Consider the following 21,878-nt stretch of genomic DNA (forward strand, 5'->3'; position numbering starts at 1 on the left):
CTTTCTTTCTAGGATTTATACCTCTAACTATTTTTACTTGTCTTTCTGTATTGGCTAGAACTTCCATAAAAATGTGAAATAATGTTGAAAGAGGGTAACCTTGTCTTGCTTTTCTGACTTAAAAAAGAATGCTTCTGATATTTCATGTGGTGATAGGTAACTTGTATGTCTGATAATAAACACACACACACAAAAATTTTATTTTGTAATTCTCAATTTTTCTGTGCCATCCTCTTTAAGGTGGGGTTCTTATAAATAGTATATATTGAATTGTGCTTTTTACATGTTCAGTATCACTGGAATTTAACTTATTGACATGAATTCTGATAACTAGTATGTGTGGCCCCTTCTAGTCATCTTATTTTGTTTTCTATTTACCATGCTTTTTTCCTTTTCCTGCTTTGTTAAACTGGTCAAGTTTTAAGCACTCTGTTTCTTCTTCCCTTTAGTCATTTGGAGGTTATAATACATCATATTTCCCTTAATTTAGAGGTTAGCTTTAACATTTTAAACCATATTTAAACTCCTTTTAGCCATCAATCAATCCTCTTCCCATGCATGACAAGAACACCATCATTCCTCATACTTGTCCACATCGAGATTTTGTTTCCAGATTATTAAAATTTAGTTTTTACATTAGGGGTGAACAATTATTTTTACACATTGACAGATTTTACAGGTTGAATTATCTGTCTACTTTTTATTCTGTTTTTCTCTGTCACAAAATAAAGAAAAATTTTTTTACTATAGTGTATCTTTGAGTAATCCTTTCAAGAAAGGGTCATTGGTGGGTAAACTGATGGAATCTTTGCTTGTCTGAAAAATGTCTATTTCATTTCCACCAAATTTTAAAGATTATGTCCCTTGCCTTCTGGCCACCAGAACTGATGACAGTACTGATGAGGAATCTGATTCCATTCACATTCTTGTTCATTTTTAGGTAAGCTGCTTTTCTTCACCTCTCTGGAAGATACTAGAGTAGTTTTCTCCTCATTAAAAATTCTACCAGAAGCAACAAATAACCTACAAGGGAATCCCCATAAGGTTGTTAGCTGATTTTTCAGCAGAAACTCTGCTGGCCAGAAGGGAATGGCAGGACATATTTAAAGTGATGAAAGGGAAAAACTTACAACCAAGATTACTCTACCCAGCAAGGATCTCATTCAGAATCCACGGAGAAATCAAAAGCTTTACAGACAAGCAAAAGCTAAGAGAATTCAGAACCATCATTACAACAAACGTTAAAGGAGCTTCCTCAGGCGGGAAACACAAGAAAAGAAAAAGACCTACAAGAACAAACCCAATACAATTAAGAAAATGGTAATAGGAACATACATGTCTATAATTATCTTAAATGTAAATGGATTAAATGCTCCAACCAAAAGACATAGACTGGCTGAATGGATACAAAAACAAGACCTGTATATATGCTGTCTACAAGAGACGAACTTCAGACCTAGGGACACATACAGAATGAAACTGAGGGGATGGAAAAAGATATTCCATGCAAATGGGAATCAAAAGAAAGCTGGAGTAGCAATACTCATATCAGACAAGACAGACTTTAAAATAAAGACTATTACAAGAGACAAGGAAGGACACTACATAATGATCAAGGGATCAATCCGAGAAGAATATAAAACAATTGTAAATATCTATGCAACTAACATAGGAGCACCTCAATACATAACACAAATATTAACAGCCATAAAAGGAGAAATCGACAGCAGCACAATAACAGTGGGGGACGTTAACACCCCACTTACACCAATGGACAGATCATCCAAAATGAAAATAAAAAAGGAAACACAAGCTTTAAATGACACAACAGACCCAATAGACTTAATTGGTATTTACAGGACATTCCACCCGATAGTGGCAGAATACACTTTCTTCTCAAGTGCTCACGGAACATTCTCCAGGGTAGATCACATCTTGGGTCACAAATGAAGCCTCCGTAAATGTAAGAAAATTGAAATCGTAGCAAGCAACTTTTCCGACCACAACGCTACGAGATTAGAAATCAATTACAGGAAAAAAACTGTAAAAATACAAACACATGGAGGCTAAACAATATTCTACTAAATAACCAAGAGATCACTGAAGAAATCAAAGAGGAAATCAAAAAATACCTAGAAACAAAGGACAATGAAAACATGACGTCCCAAAGCCTATGGGATGCAGCAAAAGCCATTCTAAGACGGAAGTTTATAGCAATACAATCCTACCTCAAAGAAACAAGAAACATCTCAAATGAACAACCTAATGTTAAACCTAAAGCAACTAGAGAAAGAAGAAAAAACAAAACTCAGAGTCAGTAGGAGGACAGAAATCATTAAAGATCAGAGCAGAAATAAATGAAACAGAAACAAAGAAAACAATGGTAATAATCAATAAAACTAGAAGCTGGTTCTTTGAGAAGATAAACAAAATTGATAAACTTTTAGCCAGACCCAGCAAAAATAAAAGGGAGAGGACTCAAATCAGTAACATTAGAAATGAAAAAGGAGAAGTCACAACTGACACCATAGAAATACAAAGGATCATGACTACTACAAGCAACTATATGCCAATAAAATGAACAACCTGTATGAGATGGACAAATCCTTAGAAAAGTACAACCTTTCAAGGCTGGATCAAGAAGAAATAGAAAATATGAACAGATCAATTGCAAGTAATGAAATTGAAACTGTGGTTAAAATCTTCCAACAAACAGAAGTCCAGGACCAGATGGCTTCACAGGTGAACTCTATCAAACATTTAGAGAACAGCTAACACCCATACTTCTCAAACTCTTCCAAAGAATTGCCAAGGATGGAACACTCTCAAACTCATTCTACGAGGCTACCATCACCCTGATACCAAAACCAGACAAAGATATCACAAAAAAAGAAAATTACACGCCAATATCACTGATGACCATAGATGCAAAAATCCTCAACAAAATACTAGCAAACAGAATCCAACAACACATTAAAAGGATCATACACATTGATCAAGTGGGATTTATCCCAGAGATGCAAGGATTCTTCAATACACACATATCAATGTGATACACCATATTAACAAATGGAAGAATAAAAACCATACAATCATCTCAAGAGATGTAGAAAAAGCTTTTGACAAAATTCAAGTTTTATGACAAAAACTCTCCAGAAAGTGGGCATAGAGGGAAACTACCTCAACATAATAAAGGCCATATACGACAAACCCACAGCAAACATCATGCTCAATGGTGAAAAACTGAAAGCATTTCCTCTAAGATCAGGAACAAGACAAGGATGTCCACTCTCGCCACTATTATTCAACAGAGTTTTGGAAGTCCTAGCCACAACAATCAGAGAAGAAAAAGAAATAAAAGGAATACAAATTGGAAAAGAAGAATTAAAACTGTCACTGTTTGGAGATGATATAATACTATATATAGATAGCCCTAAAGTTGTCACCAGAAAATTATTAGAGCTAATCAATGAATTTGGTAAAGTTGCAGGATACAAAATTAATGCACAGAAATCTCTTGCATTCCTATACACTAACAACGAAAGATCAGAAAGAGAAATTAAGGAAACAATCCCATTCACCATTGCAACAAAAAGAACACCTAGGAATAAGCCTACCTAAGGAGGTAAAAGCCCTGTACTCAGAAAACTATAAGACACCGATGAAAGAAATCAAAGATGACAGAAACAGATGGAGAGAAATACCATGTTCTTGGATTGGAAGAATCAGTATTGTGAAAATGACTATACTACCCAAAGCAATCTATAGATTCAATGCAATCCCTATCAAACTACCAATGGCATTTTTTACAGAGCTAGAAGAAAAAATCCAAAAATTTGTATGGAGACACAAAAGACCCTGAATAGCCAAAGCAATCTTGAGGGGAAAAAAATGGAGCTGGAGGAATCAGACTCCCTGACTTCAGACTATACAGCAGAGCTATAGTAATCAAGACAATATGGTACTGGCACAAAAACAAAAATATAGATCAGTGGAACAGGATAGAGAGCCCAGAGATAAACCCACACACCTATGGTCACCTAATCTATGACAAAGGAGGCAAAAATATAGAATGCAGAAAAGACAGCCTCTTCAATAAGTGGTGCTGGGGAAACTGGACAGCTACATGTAGAAGAATGAAATTAGAACACTCCCTAGCACCATACACAAAAATAAACTCAAAATGGATTAAAGACCTAAATGTAAGACCAGACACTATAAAACTCTTAGAGGAAAACACAGGCAGAACACTCTTTGACATAAATCACAGCAACATCTTTTTTGACCCACCTCCTAAAGTAATGAAAATTAAAACAAAAATAAAGAAATGGGACCTAATGAAACTTAAAAGCTCTTGCACAGCTAAGGAAACCATACACAAGACGAAAACACAAACAAGACAAAAACACAACCCTTAGAATGGGAGAAAATATCTGCAAACGAAGCAACTGACAAAGGATTAAGCTCAAAAATGTACAAGCAGCTCATAAGCTCAATATCAAAAAAACAAACAACCCAATCCAAAAATGGGCAGAAGACCTAAATAGACATTTCTCCAAAGAAGATATACAGATTGCCCACAAACATATGAAAAGATGCTCAACATCACTAATCATTAGAGAAATGCAAATCAAAACTATAATGAGGTATCACCTCACACCAGTCAGAATGGCCATCATCAAAACATCTACAAACAATAAATGCTGGAGAGGGTGTGGAGAAAAGGGAACCCTCAAACATTGTTGGTGGGAATGTAAATTGATACAGCCACTATGGAAAACAGCATGGAGGTTCCTTAAAAAACTAAAAACAGAACTACCATATGACCCAAGAATCCCACTACTGGGCATATACCCAGAGAAAACCATAATTCAAAAAAACACATGCATGCCAATGCTCATAGCAGCACTATTTACAATAGCCAGGACATGGAAGCAACCTAAATGTCCATCAACAGAGGAATAGATAAAGAAGATGTGGTACATATATATAATGGAATATTACTCAGCCATAAAAAGGAATGAAATGGGGTCATTTGTAGAGACGTGGATGGACCTAGAGAGGGTCATACAGAGTGAGTCAGTAAGTCAGAAAGAGTAAAGCAATTATTGTATAATAACGCATATATGTGGAATCTAGAAAAATGGTATAGATGATCTTATATTCAAAGCAGAAATAGAGACACAGACGTAGAGAACAAATGTACGGATACCAAGGGGGAAAGGGGTGGGGTGGGAGGAACTGGGAGACTGGGATTGACACTTATACATTACTGATACTATGTATAAAATAGACAACTGATGGGAACATACTGTATAGCACAGAGAACTCTACCTAATGCACTGTGGTAAGCTAAATGGGAGGGAAGTCCAAAAGGGAGGGGATAATAACTGTATGTGTATGGCTGACTCATTTTGTTGTGCACTGAAGGCTAACACAACATTGTAAAGCAACCATACTCCAATAAAAATTACTCTAAAAATGCAAAAATTAAAAAAATATTAAAAACAATAAAAATTCTACCAGGAAGTGGGCTTTTTGCTAGTTGTTCACATTCACTCTGTTTGGCCTTTGATGGATCCTTTCAATCTGAGGGTGTGTACATTTCTTTTGCTTGGGAAAATTTTCTCCTATAATTTATTTAATTATTTCTTTTCTCCATTGTCTCTTTTCTTTCCTTCTAGATTTTCTATTAGATGAATTGATTCTTTTTTTTTTAAAGAGGAAGCATCATTTTTTAAATAATTAATTAATTAATTAATTTCTGGCTGCACTGGGTCTTCGTTGCTACATGCGGGCTTTCTCTAGTTGCAGTGAGCAGGGGCTACTCTTCATTAAGGTACGTGGGCTTCTCATTGCGGTGGCTTCTCTTGTTGTGGAGCATGGGCTGTAGGCACAGGGGCTTCAGTAGTTGTGGCACACAGGCTAAGTAGTTGTGGCTTGCGGGCTCTAGAGCACAGGTTCAGTAGTTGTGGTACATGGGCTTAGTTGCTCTGCGACATGTGGGATCCTCCCAGACCAGGGATTGAACCCGTGTCCCCTGCACTGGCAGGTGGATTATTAACCACTGCGCCACCAGGGAAGTCCCAGATGATCTGATTCTTTTAACTTTTTTTTTCCATATTTTCCATCTTTGTCTTTTTGTCTTCTATTCTAGTTGATTTCATTGACTCCCTCTTATGGAACACTAAATCAGGCTTCAGCTGTGTCCAGTCTATCATCCATCTACTGAGTCCTTTTGGCTTTTTATGTTTTTAGATCTCCAAGAATATATTTTAAATTGTCTAATTACTCCTTCTCAAATAAGCAGTATATTCTTTTTTTGTTTTTGTTTTATGGATTTTATAGCTTTAATGGGATAGTAAACACAGCAGCAACAATCACTTGTGAATATTTACTATAGACCGTGTATCTTTCTAACTTTTTTTTTTTTTTTTTTTTTGGCGCGCAGGCTCAGCGGCCATGGCTCACGGGTCTAGCTGCTCCGCGGCATGTGGGATCTTCCCGGACCGGGGCAATAACCCGTGTCCCCTGCATCGGCAGGCGGACTCTCAACCACTCCGCCACCAGGGAAGCCCAGCAGTAAATTCTTGCTTTACAGATATAGTTCTCTTGAATCAGATATTAGTTGTAACTTTTAAAGATATCTCTTTTCTTTCTCAAATTGCTCCCTTCACAATTGGTAAGTCTTTGTAAGTCATTTTGAGCTTTCCCTTTCAAATTGAGGCTTTCCCTCAAAAGTCTGGTCATCCTAAGCTGTATGTTTATATTTATAATGAAGGACCAGGTTAATTAACAAACAAAGCAAGTTCTGATGCACATTAGCTATAAGATTTTGGGCAAGTTTTCTTCCTGTGCCTTAGTTTACTCATCCCTAAAATGGAATAATAATAATACTCACCTCATAGGCATGTTTTGAGAATTAAGTAGACTAACACACACAATGCAGTGTTCAGAACAGTGCCTAGCACACAGCTACTGCTCGATACATGTTAGTGAGTGTTATTTCTATGAGTCTCCTCTCTCCTGGTGGGCTGGCTGGAGTTTTCTTAAGTGGGTGAGACATGACTGGTTATGGTCATGAAGCTGGGAGGCAGGTAGGCAATGGCCTTATCTCTCCACCAACAGATGTAAGATTGGCTTTACCCTAGTGGTAGGCGACTTGAGAATATCATTCTCTTGGGTAGAACTGCATTTCATCTCATCTCTGACCATCCGGCCTCCTTCCTATAAACTCAACCCCCGCTGTTCTCTTAGGGCACATCCTCACCAAAAGTCCTTCCCAGGCAAGTAGTTGTTCACTTTCTTTACAGGTAATTTTTAGGTCTCTGATTAAATGTGTATGCTGCCTGCTGCTAGGGGCAAGGTTGGGAAAGTGCAGGTTGGAAGTCATTCTTTAATTCCCTAATACTGTCTTACCCTAACTTTTCTTTTCACTAGTTCACTTTGTCTGATATTCTGCCAGATTTGTTCTTACCATTATAGTAGTTTTCTCCCATGAGTGTTTTGCTCTGTGGTTTTTATTTTCTCTGTTATTGTTTATCTGCTCCCATTTGCTTTCTAACTGCCAATAATTCTTCATAATTTCTGGTCAGCTAATAGCACTCTTTCTCTTTTTAGTGCTCATTTTCTATTAAAGAATGTATTTTCTGTCTTTTTAATGGATTTCGGGCAAAAAGAGGGGCGGATGTTAGTGATCAGTCCTCTAACTTGAGCCAAGCCATGTAATTTTTCATACTAGTTAATACATTAATATCTGCTAATCACAAGGATGAGACCTGTTTATGTACTGCATCTACTTTTAGAGAGATACATTTATGTATATTATACATATTTTCAGTCTCAATAAATTTAATCAAGGACTTAATTTGATGACCATTTAAAATGCAAAGCAAAAAAAAGAGACATTAATACTTATCAAGTGTCCATATAACTACATAGTTATATATAATAGCTTTATCTATCTATATATGCATCATATAACTATAATAATACAGAGAATTAATCTAGAAGCTAAAGTAGGATCATTTTACTCTGGTTCCTTCTCTTTTAATAAATAGAAGTGTACCTGAAAGGCTCACAGTCCATGTTCTTAGCATTTCTGAAGGCTTCCTATCAAATATGCTCTTATTACCCATAATTTTATGTATTGATTTGTATAATGTATTTTGAGGAAAAAATTCAATATCGGCCATTCTTGCTTTTTTTTCCCTTTTTATTGAACTACCAAAACTAATACAGCTCATCACTAAGGAAAAAGTGCGATTTACTATGCAAAAGGCACAGTCAGTGACTGGCATCTAAGACCAATTGATCAACCCATTACCACTATCTCCCTACCCCCACTAGCACTACTATGAATCTATTGATTTAAACACTGTCGATCGGTTTCCATTTTCTGATTTTGGGCAGGCCAATTAAGAAAGTGAGTAATTGTGATTACACTGCTTCAGGATCAATTACATTTGATGCAAGACAAAGTGTTCTTTTTGGAACACGCACAAAAATAATTTTTGATCTAGTGTGCACATGTGCTTAATAAAAATCTAAAATATATAACTAATTTATACCTTCACAACAGAAAAACATATTAGTGTAAATGCTTATAATAGCTAAGGCTATTTTCTATCTAAAATAAATTCATCATTTTCCTAAAATTAGTTTAAGAGAAACTGAGAAAAAACTGTTTATATACACTTCCCAACATAAGATAAAAATCAAACATTACCTAAATATTTATCCCTAAAGGGACTTAGTTAATTGTGAAAGACAAGATGCAAATCTTGTGTAATGGACTAAAGAGAAAATCTTTGTAACGAAAAATCCTTTTTAAAAACCCTTCATTGCATAGAAATATAAAAGGTTTTTTATACAAATTGAAAAGAAAGAAGAATTTTTTTAGTTCTTAATCTTGCTCTAACTTAGTGCATAAGCTTTGTCATTGGGCTCACATTGTCAAAATCATTAAAATGAATATACCTCTGGTGTTGGAGGTAAATCTATTTAGAATGATGTTACTCATAGTCTTGTGCTCAGTAATATTGATCTGTGTTGTTTGTCTAATAGAAAAATAATAAACAATTACTAGGCAATGTGGGGAAAAGTAATCAGTTTTTATATATCACTAATATAGCAGACCTCCCAAAACATAAAGGTGATGATCTGCATAAAATCAATGTGTTATGCTACACTGCTTATATTCATCATTGTAGGTTCTCAGCAATAAATGGTATAATATTAGGCCTGAATTACTGGTAAACTGAAAAGGTATATGAAAAAGGAAGGTTCACTATATTCAACCTATAAACTTATTTAAAAGTGACTATTTCCTAAACCTGGAGATTTTTATCATAAAAAATTCTGTTAGAAGCTAGCTAAAATTTAGATAAATAAAATGCCTCAATTCTTTTCAGAATAAGAACAACTTCAAATCAAAATAACACATCATATCTTAGATCAGAAAAATACAAAAGAAATGAGTTCAAAGATAATTCTTAAAGATGCATGAATATAGCTTTGCATTAGTTTGCTAATAGTTTCTGGATTTCATCAGAAATGTATAAAACATTATATAAAACAATAACAATGATAAAACACAATTCTAGAAAAGCTCTTTTGAATAGTATTCACCTATGAAACCTTTGCCAACTGATAAATGTTCTCTTTTGAATTTTATCAAAAGCAGTTTGTAAATTAAAGTAAAAATCTATGAAAAATCTATGAGTTTTTGGTACTGATAGAATCAATAATTCTCCACTTAAGAGGCTCGAGATAACATATAAAATGTTTCAAAAGATATCTTCTCTGGGCTAGCCAACAATATTACTAAAGTTTTTAATTTCTCCTGAGTTTTCCTCATGAATTTGATCATAAATTTTCCACAAGCACAGAGATAAGCAAAAAACAAAAAAAAAATTTAGCAGCAGCTTCTTACTTTAGCCAACAAACTGTGAAGTTCAACCACATATGGTAGACTGTAATGGCTATCTGTGTAACAAATACTAAAAACATATATTGCACATAATTTGTCCATGGCAGTCTAAACATTACCAAAGAAAAGCATGTTTGTGTAAACGTTTTGTCTCTCAAAGAAAAAGCTGCTGAAAACCTTGATTTTAATCTGCTATTGTTTACAGTAATATGAAATAGAGATGAACAATTGAACTTACCACAACTGGAAACTGGCAGTCTGAGTGGAATCACAAAAGTCAATACCCATTGAAACAGTAATGGATCCCTCAGGCTCAAGAGATTCTAGGAGATAAGATAATTTAGACATGGAAACACAGAGGATGTGAAAAAGACTAAACACTAAAATCTTATGTAATGTTTGTAGTTTGGTTAAAACAGTCAAATTTAATGATGGCTTGTAAGAATAATTTCAAACTAAGAGTATTAAAGCAAATTATAAAGTAATTTCACTTGAAGCCTCTCTTTTTCACAACTTAATTCTGCCCATACTTCAATGAACACATTATATCTATTTGTCTCAGAAATACACCTCATCCTGAGAAATTTCATGTTTTACAATATTGTCTTTATAGGCATTGAAGGTGAGAAGGAAATAAATGTTTTCCTGTTTGGAACAACTGTAACAGACTCTGGGTGCTTTTAAGAGATTGTGTACTTGAAACTATGGAATATTTACTCTAGATATAAAAAGTAAATTTTCAACAATGTTCTAAATTTCCACTGGGGGAAAAATCCAAAATTTAAAACATGCAAATTAAAGCAAAGCTGGAAGAAGAAATTAATTTGTTGTCCTCAGATATTAACCAAGACAACTGGCATTACAGGAACCCAAAACAATAAGTCTAACTGCATTAGTCAAAAAATTACTGGAAGAAAATTTAGTAGCAGATTAGGTTATCTTGAAAAAAAAAATAATGAAGTGACATTTCGTAGATTTGTAATTTCTGAAGCTTCATCTATCAACTAATCAAGTGTGGGAAATAACTGTTTCAATATACAATACTGGTGTTTTTTTCAGTTGATAATGATAAAACTCAAGATAAATAATAACACCATTTTATTCTGCTTATGATTCCAGAGTCAAAGTGTAATGCTGTACATTAGAATAATGAGGGATCTTAAACATATACCTATTAAGTATAAATACTTATGTATATATATTATATTTAAATAGAAACCATTCACTTTTGATTTCTACTTTGCTTAAAGTCTCTAGTATAACTGCAGTTGTATTGCACAGTAGCTTTAATATTTAGTTTTATCTCTTCTGCATATATATTATTAGATGTAGTTATATTTTAGCAAGCACATACTAACCCAGTAGACTGTGATTATCTAGGGCTTGTTGATAGGTATAATTTGCCATTTAATGCTAACCATTACAGAAATGATGGTACAGATAGGACAGAAGAACAATTCAATAAGCTTAAGATATTAAGTATTTTTATATCTCAAAGGCTCAGTGAAGACTAGGCATTATAGGAAGGTATTTGTTTGATGCTGATTTTTAAAGTGTTATTGGTTTGCTTGCTTATTAGTTGGTTTGCTGATTCCAGTTTGAATTTAATTTGTTTATAAACCTAACATTTACCAGGATGGCATGTTAAGTACCAGAAGACTTGCTACCTAATCTTTGGCAAACAAGCTTTATTGTAAATTACCATAATAATAGTTTTCTTGCATTTCTCCTAAAGCTACACCTTATCGGTTCATAGTTTTGTCAGTCACATTGCTCAAAACTATTCTTCAGCAAATCCTTGATGTTTTCTTCTGTGCCACAGATATACTGGGGTTTGGTCTTATTTGCAGCTGACACCACATTGGTAGTAAATGCTGTCATCTCCAAAGCATGATGGCATTCGGAACTTAGATCTCTCTACATCACGTATCCCCATATTTCATTTGACAAAGTGACAGTTCTCAAGATGCCTTGATGATGGCACTGTCTGACACAGTTTCATAACTTCCTCAGTCTTAAGATAATTAACTGTGAGCTTAGTGCCATACTAATTCTGAAGGATAGTTCATGATCAATGGTATGTTTTATTATATGAATGCTTCAAGAGCAAAGTGATCAGCATAAAATTATTCATATAATAGATTTTTATATTTGAAGCCTACTACATTGGTAAAGTTTATTCAATCAGGTGTCTGTAGTTGAATACTGCTTCTGGATCATTGCAATATACATGAGAGGGTTATGTAGAAATGGCTGAAAAACACTGGCTGTATTACACTGCACCATTAATAATGAAAAATTAAATCACACAAAATGCCATCTACTTTGATGTGACAGTTGTACAGTAACTAGTGAAATCTTAGCTGAACTCAAACTTGTCAATTGTTAACATAAAGTCACTGAATATAGTGCAGAGACCCTAAGGCTACTCTTTGAGTGAGTGAGTGAGTGAGTGAGTGAGTGTGTGTGTGTCTTTTAAACCTCTTGTGTACATGTGCCTGATCTCTTTGGGAAAAAATGCCACTTTATTCCTAATATTCTTGCAAGGAATCCAGTTTCATGCAAAATCCTGACAAAAGTCATCTCATAGAGAAAAAAGAGAACAGATTGGTGACAAATAAGAAAGCTGCTGGACTCCTTAACATATGCATATGTACTTATTAAATAAAACAAATATCTTACTTCCCTTATTTCACAAAAAATGAAAATGCAGTATTTGTTCTTTGTTGCATTCCTATGATTGTTTTTGGACTAATTAAGATATTTCATACTCTGAACTCTACTGTTACCTATTGACGAAAGAGACTAAGTGGTATTACATACAAATTACTGCATGGGAAAGAATTCTGTATCTTGAGGGTATTCAATAAAAGGCAACAGAACAAACGAAACACTACAAAAACTTTGCCTAAGAAAAGAAAAGGAAAGAAAGCCTATTACTAGTACTGAGGCAATGGCATATATTCATACTTTATTTTGGTGTTAAGGCCATATTATGAAATGTATTATACTTATTTCTTCTATTCTACATAGGCCAACAAAAGGTCAACTCATTATGCCAGCTCAAAGAAATGATAACACTGTTTCTACTGTTTTAACCTTTGGATAACATTTTCAACCTTCAGACAATGCATATATCAGCTGCGTGACACTTTTTAAACTAAATTAATTTTTTAACTAGGTAAAAAAAGCTGGATTTCAAGCAGTAAAAAAGAATACAAATTGGGATATTCTTTAATTCCTTAGCAATATATTAACTTCATAAAATAATTCAATAAAAATCAGGCACTGTAGTCTTTAAATAGTGTGTCTTAATTACCAAATTATTTTTTAAAGAGGGTATTACATGGGTTCTGAAATCAACTTACTTTAACTCTACTTCTCTCTACCATATTTCATCTACTAGGAATTTTTTTTTTCTTTGTGGAAAAATATAACACAAAGAATGACTTCTTTACTGAATGACTCGTGAAAATGATAGGAGAGAATTCAACAATGTGAAAGAGCTCACTCAGGCAAAGAGGGAGAAAAAACAGAATAGCTATATGATAGACAATAATGAATAAAGGCAGAGTTACCCGGTCAAAAGGCTTTTGCTCACCTAAAGTATTATAAAAAGGAACTACCTGGAGCCTTTAGATGGTAATATTTCAAGGATTCAGTGACAGAAACCTTGTATCACTTTTAATTAAGATTTTGCCTGAAGCATCTCCCAACTAAACTGTAGGACTGCCTCCACTTACACAAAACAAAAAGAGAGATAGACGTTCTAATTATTATACTATTTTAAACTCAAAGTTAGCCATACAATTGTTACACTTAATTTTTAAAAGGTGTATTTTTTGTAAAGCACTTAAAAAATGGAAGGGGATGACAGCTGGAGAGACAGTATGATATAATGGGCACTGAGGTAGCCTGGAAAGCACATGCTATGTGGTAGGGGCAGCCGGCTTGGCATCGGCTGGTTGTGCTGCATGCAGGTGGGAATAAAGCACCTGTACCGCCATAATCTTGTGCTTTATCTATGAACAGTGAGATTTCTTGGTTTGTCCTTTAATGTAAAATAAAATACTGATTTTTAAATGGTGGCAACAGATTAAAAAAACATGATGTGTAAAAATACCAGTAACATACTGTGGGCTATTCTACCTTCTATGTATGGAAAGGAAGACAGAATAGTACATACCCTCTCAGTCTTTGCTCCCTTCACTTTTCAATCTATGGAATATGAAGGGAAACGGGGAAGGAGAGATATGGAAGGTACAATACCCAAAAGGCAGACTAAAATCATGCAGGAAGTGAAGCTGACCAGAAAGAGAGGTGGGGGAAGGTGATACAGATAGGAAAAATGGGAGGAAATTGTGATTCTCCAGACACAGTCTTTCATTAGTACTGGTATTACCACTGCTGGCACCTAATTCACTAAGGGCAAAGACATGTATTTATCTTACAAGATAAATTTGGTTTAAAAAGGAAAAACTTATATACACTGAGTTTGCTAATAGTCAATAAAATAATATGTATTCTACTTCAAAATGAACACATTTAATTATCAAATGCAGTTAAAGTTTTAAATGAGAATTACTATTTACCTATTGGATTAAAAACATGCATTTGCATGCCCACAGGAAGTTTCTTTTCCCCTATGTGGATATTTTCTACCTTCCAATCAGTGGTATTATTCAATGTTATTTGCACAGAGACCATATTATCACCAAAAACGCAAGGCTGTCTTGGAAAGAAATAATGAGCAGCTAGTCCTTTTCCACTCATCCGATGAAGCAGCACGTGAGTTTTCACTGGTACAAAGACGGGAGTACTGACCTATTGCACAATGGAAAAAAGAAAAAAAAAAAGAATTCGTGAATATAGTTATTAATTCTTAAAAATATACAAAAATTCATAACACTTAACTCCTGTTTTCCCTAAAGTATTAATCACAATAATAGACATTAGTAGGATATCACACACATAGATATGAAGTCAGAAATTATATAAAAATGTAAAGTAAATGCCTTCGAAACAGTATTAAAATTCTTCTGTACTCTGCAGGCATATATTAATATATTTTGACAATCTATATCTAAAAAGAAGAGAATAATCTTAGTTATATAAATATATTCAATTTTTTTAGAGTTTGTAAATGTTTTTGTTCTCTTCTTAGGTATACTATATTTGGACATTTTGCCAATTTTCTTATTAGTTTTAATAATTTGTCATTTGATTTTCTTGGGCTTTCAAACTATAAGATATTATAATTTGTCTATAACGAACATCTTATACTTTCATTTCCAATCCTGACTGCTTTAACTTTTTTCACCCTGAATTTCTTTCACTGTAAACTGAAGACTATGACCTCCTTTTTAAGGTGGTTCTTCCTTTGCTTTAATGATTAAAAAGCTCTTCCCTACCTCAAGATCAGATAACTATTCACTTACATTTTCTTCTGGAGCTTTCATGGTTCTAATTTTTTAATGCATGAGGAACTGATTTAGGTATATTTACTCTATATTTAATTATTTTTCTCCAAATACTTAACAAATCATCTGTACATGATTTAATGATTAGCTCTTCCTCAATGATCTATAAATGCAGACATTCTAATTATTTAGTTGGAGACGTTTTTGAACCTTGATGGAGCTGTTAAAACAGTCCCACACTGTTTTATTTCTTATAGCCCTACAATGTGATTCAATTGTCTGGCAAAACAAAGCGTCACTTATTCCTCCACCCACCCCCGCCAATATTTTCTTGGCTAATCATCTGTTTATGCTTCCACTGAACCTTAGACTCTTAGTTAAATTCAACTGTGAGTGGAATCAGAGGCAGCATATTAAGTGAAGAAACACAGTCCTCTCTAAAATCATATGGTGGCTATCTTTCCATTCAAAGTCAAAGTATTGCATGTGGCTTGACCTGACATGGGCAAGCTTTAAAAAAAAAAAAAAAAATCAATTTGTGATTAAACAGGCCTAATCAAGATTTTTTTCCTAACAAGTGTACTCTCCCAAATTAGGTTTTCTATTATAATTGTGAGTATATATTAACCTGTTCAACATGCTCACTATGCCACTGACATCTGATGACATAAAAAACTTAATAATAATAATAATTTAAAACTCATCAACAAAAATCCAAGAGTTAAATATCATATGCACAGAATGATAAAGTTGGAGACAGGCAAGTGTAGAGCACCATGAGAAAAGCAGAACAAAAGCAGGAGTCTGGATTACAGGCAGCCAGGAATTAGCACTCTAGATATAAGGTTCTTTGAAGGTATGCCTTAAGTCACTTAAGAGCTATCAACTTGTCTTAGTTGGTTAACTGATTCTCTCAATCTAACCCTGGCACACGTGGTCCAAATATTTGTTTTTTTTCTACTTTGTCTCAAAATTCTGCACCTTTATTATAATAGTTAAAACAATGCTAAGGAATGTGCAAAGGAAGAAAAACAGTGTAATTCTCTCCACACATTCTTTCCACACTCAACCAAGTTCAAGAAGCACTTTAACTTCTAAAAAAGGTCCTCCCTAACAATCTTCAAAGCTTATCTATGATAGTGCAAAGAGACCTATGTTTTCTTTCACAATAAATACCTCATAAATGGCACTTTGGGGTAATAATATACACTTTTGTAACTACAGAAAGGGGCTGACTGAAAATGTTTGATTGCTTTTTTTAACCTATTTTCTAAGTTCATACAAGTCATATTTAGCGAACCTCCTCCACTATCTAAACTACATAGGTGACATTTTGTTCAATAAAACCAGTAGGTTTCATAAATACTTCATCAATTTCCATATGTAATACAATTAATCCTGACAAGAAAGCAAGATTTTAGTTCAACATTTTGTACATCAGATTACTTACTTATATTCCAGAAACATATACATGATCTGTAGCTGCTTATATTCTAAGATGCTAAATGTCTTGAATGGCTTTTCTTACTTCACAATTTATAAATAACTATTATTTTATTAAATGTTAGAAAAAAAACAGGTAAAAAGTAAATTAATTAGTGAATGACCTAGACTGGGGCTTAAGTTTAAGAAAGGAGGTAGACACTTAAGTTTGAACAAAACAAATCACCTTGGGTAGGAGACAGCAAACTATAGCCCACAAGCCAAATACTACCTGCTGCTTGTTTTATAAAGTTTTATTGGAACACAGCCATTCTGTTCTTTGACGTATTGTGGGTGGTTGCTTTTTGGCTCTACAATGAAAGAGATGAGTAGTTGCAACGCCTAACATATTTACTATCTGGACCCTTTACAGAAAAAGGTGGCTGACCCCTGATCTAAGGGCATACATGTTACATTCTTCCTTCTCCCCTCCCCTTCTCCTGTTGTCCTGAGGAACAGTTCTCCACAGATCTCTCACAGTTCTGTACATCTTCTAAGCAAAGGTATTTTAACAACTTTGTTCCTGAAAATCTTTTCAAGGATGTACAGCAAACAGTCTTTGGAAATGGGTTAAGTGTCTCTCTCTGGGGCAAAGGTTGGACAGGTTTGCCAACAGACCCTTATGAAAGGTTGGGATCTTCTATGCTAAGGATCCTCTCCTCTAAAGCAACCCACTGCATATGCAGTCATTACCTAGCCCTCATTGCATCACCCTGTGAAAATTGGGGCTCAGAGAAGTGGCAAGAATGATGTTACCCTGGCTTCTGCTACTGCTGTGAGGAATAAACTGTCCTTTGTATTTGACACAGGAGTCTGGTGTCTTCTACCAGTACCCATGAAACTGTCTCAGGCTAACTTGTTAGCCTGAAAATGAGGTAACATCTCATACCCTTCACAGTTCTTTGATACCTACTTTTCTTTTTTTTGGTCATCGACAATTCCCAGATCCACTTACTCCAAAGAGCTAAATTAACGTTGAGTAGGAGTATCATGTACAGCTGTGCAGTGGTAACTGACTGAGAGATGGATAAGATCTAAAAACCTAGCTTACATTCAAGGGTACCTTTATGGAATGTGCACAATGGCACCACCTGGGTTAGCATGCTTTGCTAATGAGAAGTCTACTTGACAAAGAAGCTACTTTTTTTTTTTTTTCACTTTCCTTTATTAAAGTTGATGTTATGACCTGGCTAATTGTTTCTATGAGGTTCTGATGTATCATGATGTGTTCTGATGGCTGACAACAAAGTATCAAGTAAGTTTTATGAAAGACACTGAGGAAACAAGAGTTCAGTGTTTCAGGGTAGCTTTTATCTGGTTCAAGACTAAGTGCTGGTATTCTGAAGGAGCTTTCTCCCCTGTGTTCTACCCTGTAGTGGTTATATATGGGATTGTCTGCTCAACACATCTACTATCTTCTAGGAATGTTGCCACATTCAGTTCTTGATGGAGCTGGCATGTTCTTATGCCATCTCATGATCTGACCACATTAACTTGTTCAGGAATGGGCACCTGGCCCAATGAGCTCCTTTCCTAGAATTTTTGGATTTGGGCCTTAGGAAGTTGAGCCAGTCTCTCTCAAGTGGCTAAAATTCTGAGATTTAAAACTCTAATGTCTGTGGCCACATTTCCTGCCATATTGCTCAGTAAGAAATAAACAAAGAACAGGTGAGAGACAGAGTCCTGCTGGTATCTTTGGTTTGGATGGTTCTTGAAGCTGACATTTTCCTACCCTTCCTGAAGCTTGGTTTTCTGTGAAATACTCTAGCATTCCTTCCTGAAACTTCCCTTTTTTTTTTTTTTTTCCCTTAAGCTAGTTCAAATTTGGTTTCTATCATTTAACTCCCCCAACTCAACTACTAATCACGATTAGTCAGATTTCAGAACACTAACTGGGAGACTGGGGAATAAACTCATAATGGGAGAAGGTGCTTTCTTGCTCCTTTTCCTAAAGCCCTGGTAGATATGTTATGGTGAGACTCAGGCATGGCATCTGATTAGGTTGAACCATATGAATCTACCAACTCTGTACATCAAAGACTTGAATTACAGCAAAGGAAATAAAAGCAAAAATAAACAAATGGGACCTAATTAAACTTAAAAGCTTTTGCACAACAAAGGAAACTGTCAACAAAACGAAAAGACAATCTACTGGACAGGAGAAAATATTTGCAAATGATATGATCGATAAGGGGTTAGTATCCAAAATATATAAACAGCTCATACAACTCAACATCAAAAAAACAAACAACCAATTAAAAACTGGGCAGAAGAACTGAATAGACATATTTCCAAAGAAGACATGCAGATGGCTAACAGGCACATGAAAAGATGCTCAACATCATTAATTATCAGAGAAATGCTAATTAAAACCAAAATGAGATATCACCTCACAACTGTCAGAATGGCTATCTTCAAAAAGAACACAAATAACAAATATTGGCGAAGGATGTAGAGAAAAGGGAACCCTCCTACACTGTTGGTGGGAATGTAAATTGGTGAAAAACAGTATGGAGGTTTCTCAAACAACTAAAAACAGAACTACCATATGACCCAGCAATTCCACTCCTGGGTACATATCCAAAAAACCAAAAACACTAATTTGAAAAAATACATGCACTTCAATGTTCATAGCAACATTATTTACAACAGCCAAAATACAGAAGCAACCTAAGTGTCAATCAACAGATGAATGGATAAAGATGATGTGATATATATATATATATATATATATATATATATATATATATACAATGGCATACTACTCAGCAAAGAACAAAAATTTTGCCATTTGCAACAACGTGGATGGACTTGGAGGGTATTATGCTAACTGAAATAAGTCAAACAAAGAAAGATAAATACTGTATGATATCACTTGTATATGGAATCTAAAAAATAAAATACACTAGTGAATACAACAAAAGGAGCAGACTCACAGATATAGAGAACTAGTGGTAACCAGTGGTGAGAGGGAAGGGGGAGGGGAAAGATGGGAGTAGGGGATTAAAAGGTACAAACTACTATGTATAAAATAAATAAGCTACAAGGATATATTACATAACACAGGGAATACAGCCAATATTTTATAATAACTATAAATGGAGTATAACCTTTAAAAAGTATGATTTATTATGTTGTTCATCCGAAACTTACATAATATTGTACATCAACTATACCTCAACAAATAAAGAGAAGGAAAAAAAAGTGGAATTAGCAATTCTTATGGTTCAACTTGCTTTGGTTCAAGGCTACTTAGTCCTACCTTCATTAAGAAAGAGGAATCTTATTTATTATGTTTATTATGTCTCTCCATTTATTCCCCGCTTTTATGTTCAATTTACAAAACATAATTTTACCCATTTTCAGAACTCAAAGCATAATTTTTCTACTTTAAATGATTATAGAGATTTGCAGATAATATACCACTAGTGTTGGTCATAACTATACTTTACTTGATGCTGAGTGCTCAATTATAACACTGTTCCTAAAAATACTACAGTCTTTCAAGGAGCTTACTGTGATAAGCGGAGATTATCAATATTAATACTTGTTGGTTTTAGGATATGACTTGACTAGAAATTTTCTACTGTATATAATTGGACACAGATGAAAAATACCATATTTCTTAATAATTAAAAGGACTTCTATGATCCAAACACTATTTCTTATAGTATCTAGTTCAGGTAAAAGCATTATTTCCCATTAAATATTAAAACTTGTATAAATAGGATAGTATGAAAGACAATATTTGAAAACAATGGTTTTGATTTAATTATTTAACTACTAATGTTCAAAGAATTAAAAATTTAGCTGCATTATAAGCAAATGATATGGGTTATCCTCACGATTCTTGAGGAGGTAATTAGTTCACTAACTATAATAACTCTAAAATAAAAAGCCTTCTTCTAGAGTTAACAGAACAAAAAGCATCAAGTAACAGTGAGAGAATCCTCCACAAATCTTTACACAGCATATGTTTAAATAATAAAAGTCATTTGTGTACCTTTAGGTGGTTTATGAAAATAACCAATCAATTTTGCAGACACAACACTGTTTCTAAAGGGAATCTATGTGACTCATGATGCCTGTAGATACACAGAGACAAACCACACATATTTTATCAGTTTATTACAGTAAGCAAATAAGCGTGGAATGAGAGTGCACATAACTGTCTACTTAGCGCTTACTGAAACATTTATAAGAGCTGTTATCTCCCTAATAACAGACAGACAGCGTGCAATTTTAGAGAGGAGAAAAGCTTCATATTTTTTAACACTTCACTAAAAAGTAACCGAAGAGTGTAAAATGAAAAATACTCTGTGCAGTTAGCTGGTAATGGACCATATTATCAACTCAAGTTAGATTTATAGGATACAAACTAGTAACTAATAGTTATTTTATGACATAGCATGTCTGCTTTTTTTGAGATTATTAAGATTAAAGTTGTAAAACTTCTTTTGAACATAGCTTTTCAAAATGATTGAATTATAAAATTTAAATGAGAACTGAAAATAAAACATGGATTATCAAATTCCTAAAAATAAACCTTGTTCAACATCTGCATCACTATTTCAGAGATGACACTTCCATGTAAAGCTTTATGAAAACAATATCTTCTAGTCTTTTTTGCTTTAATCCACATTCAGACACTTAATCATTTTTAAGTATTATCAATCTATTCTGTTTTTGGACTCCAAAAATATGAAGATCTGCAGTATATAAACTGCTCTCTTTGTACCTAGTTTTGTTTGGCTTATTTTACAGCAGTATCTATTTAGATATATGATTTATAAAAAATGACCAGATTGTAAACAGAGATACAGTTTCATCTTTAAAATTAGCACTTTTTAAACCAGTGTAAATCTCAACTGGTAAGAACTGTAATGCAGAAAGCTACAGTATTGTCTTATTCACCCAGTAAATTGTAGAAAGTGAGCCTATTTTATCTTTAATCTACAGTATTGGGTCTAGTACCTAGTACAGGATTTTAAAAAGCAAAGGGAAAATTTGCTTAACTATTAGCTAGAACTATAAACATAACATTC

The 21,878-nt window shown here is 34.2% G+C and overlaps 1 protein-coding gene across 1 annotated transcript in view; it reads right to left on the reverse strand.

Annotated features, from left to right (window-relative positions):
* Positions 1-21,878, reverse strand: part of AP3B1 (adaptor related protein complex 3 subunit beta 1) — a 275,016-nt gene that overhangs the window by 24,707 nt on the left and 228,431 nt on the right. Inside the window, exons 24-25 of the mRNA XM_007471959.1 lie at positions 14,524-14,755; positions 10,170-10,254 (exon numbers count right to left, since the gene is read on the reverse strand). Coding sequence (XP_007472021.1) covers positions 10,170-10,254; positions 14,524-14,755 — 317 coding nt within the window. The remainder of the gene's footprint in view (positions 1-10,169; positions 10,255-14,523; positions 14,756-21,878) is intronic.

The sequence above is a fragment of the Lipotes vexillifer genome, unplaced genomic scaffold (genome assembly GCF_000442215.2).
Source record: "Lipotes vexillifer unplaced genomic scaffold, Lipotes_vexillifer_v1.1 scaffold83, whole genome shotgun sequence".
NCBI lineage: Eukaryota > Metazoa > Chordata > Mammalia > Artiodactyla > Lipotidae > Lipotes > Lipotes vexillifer.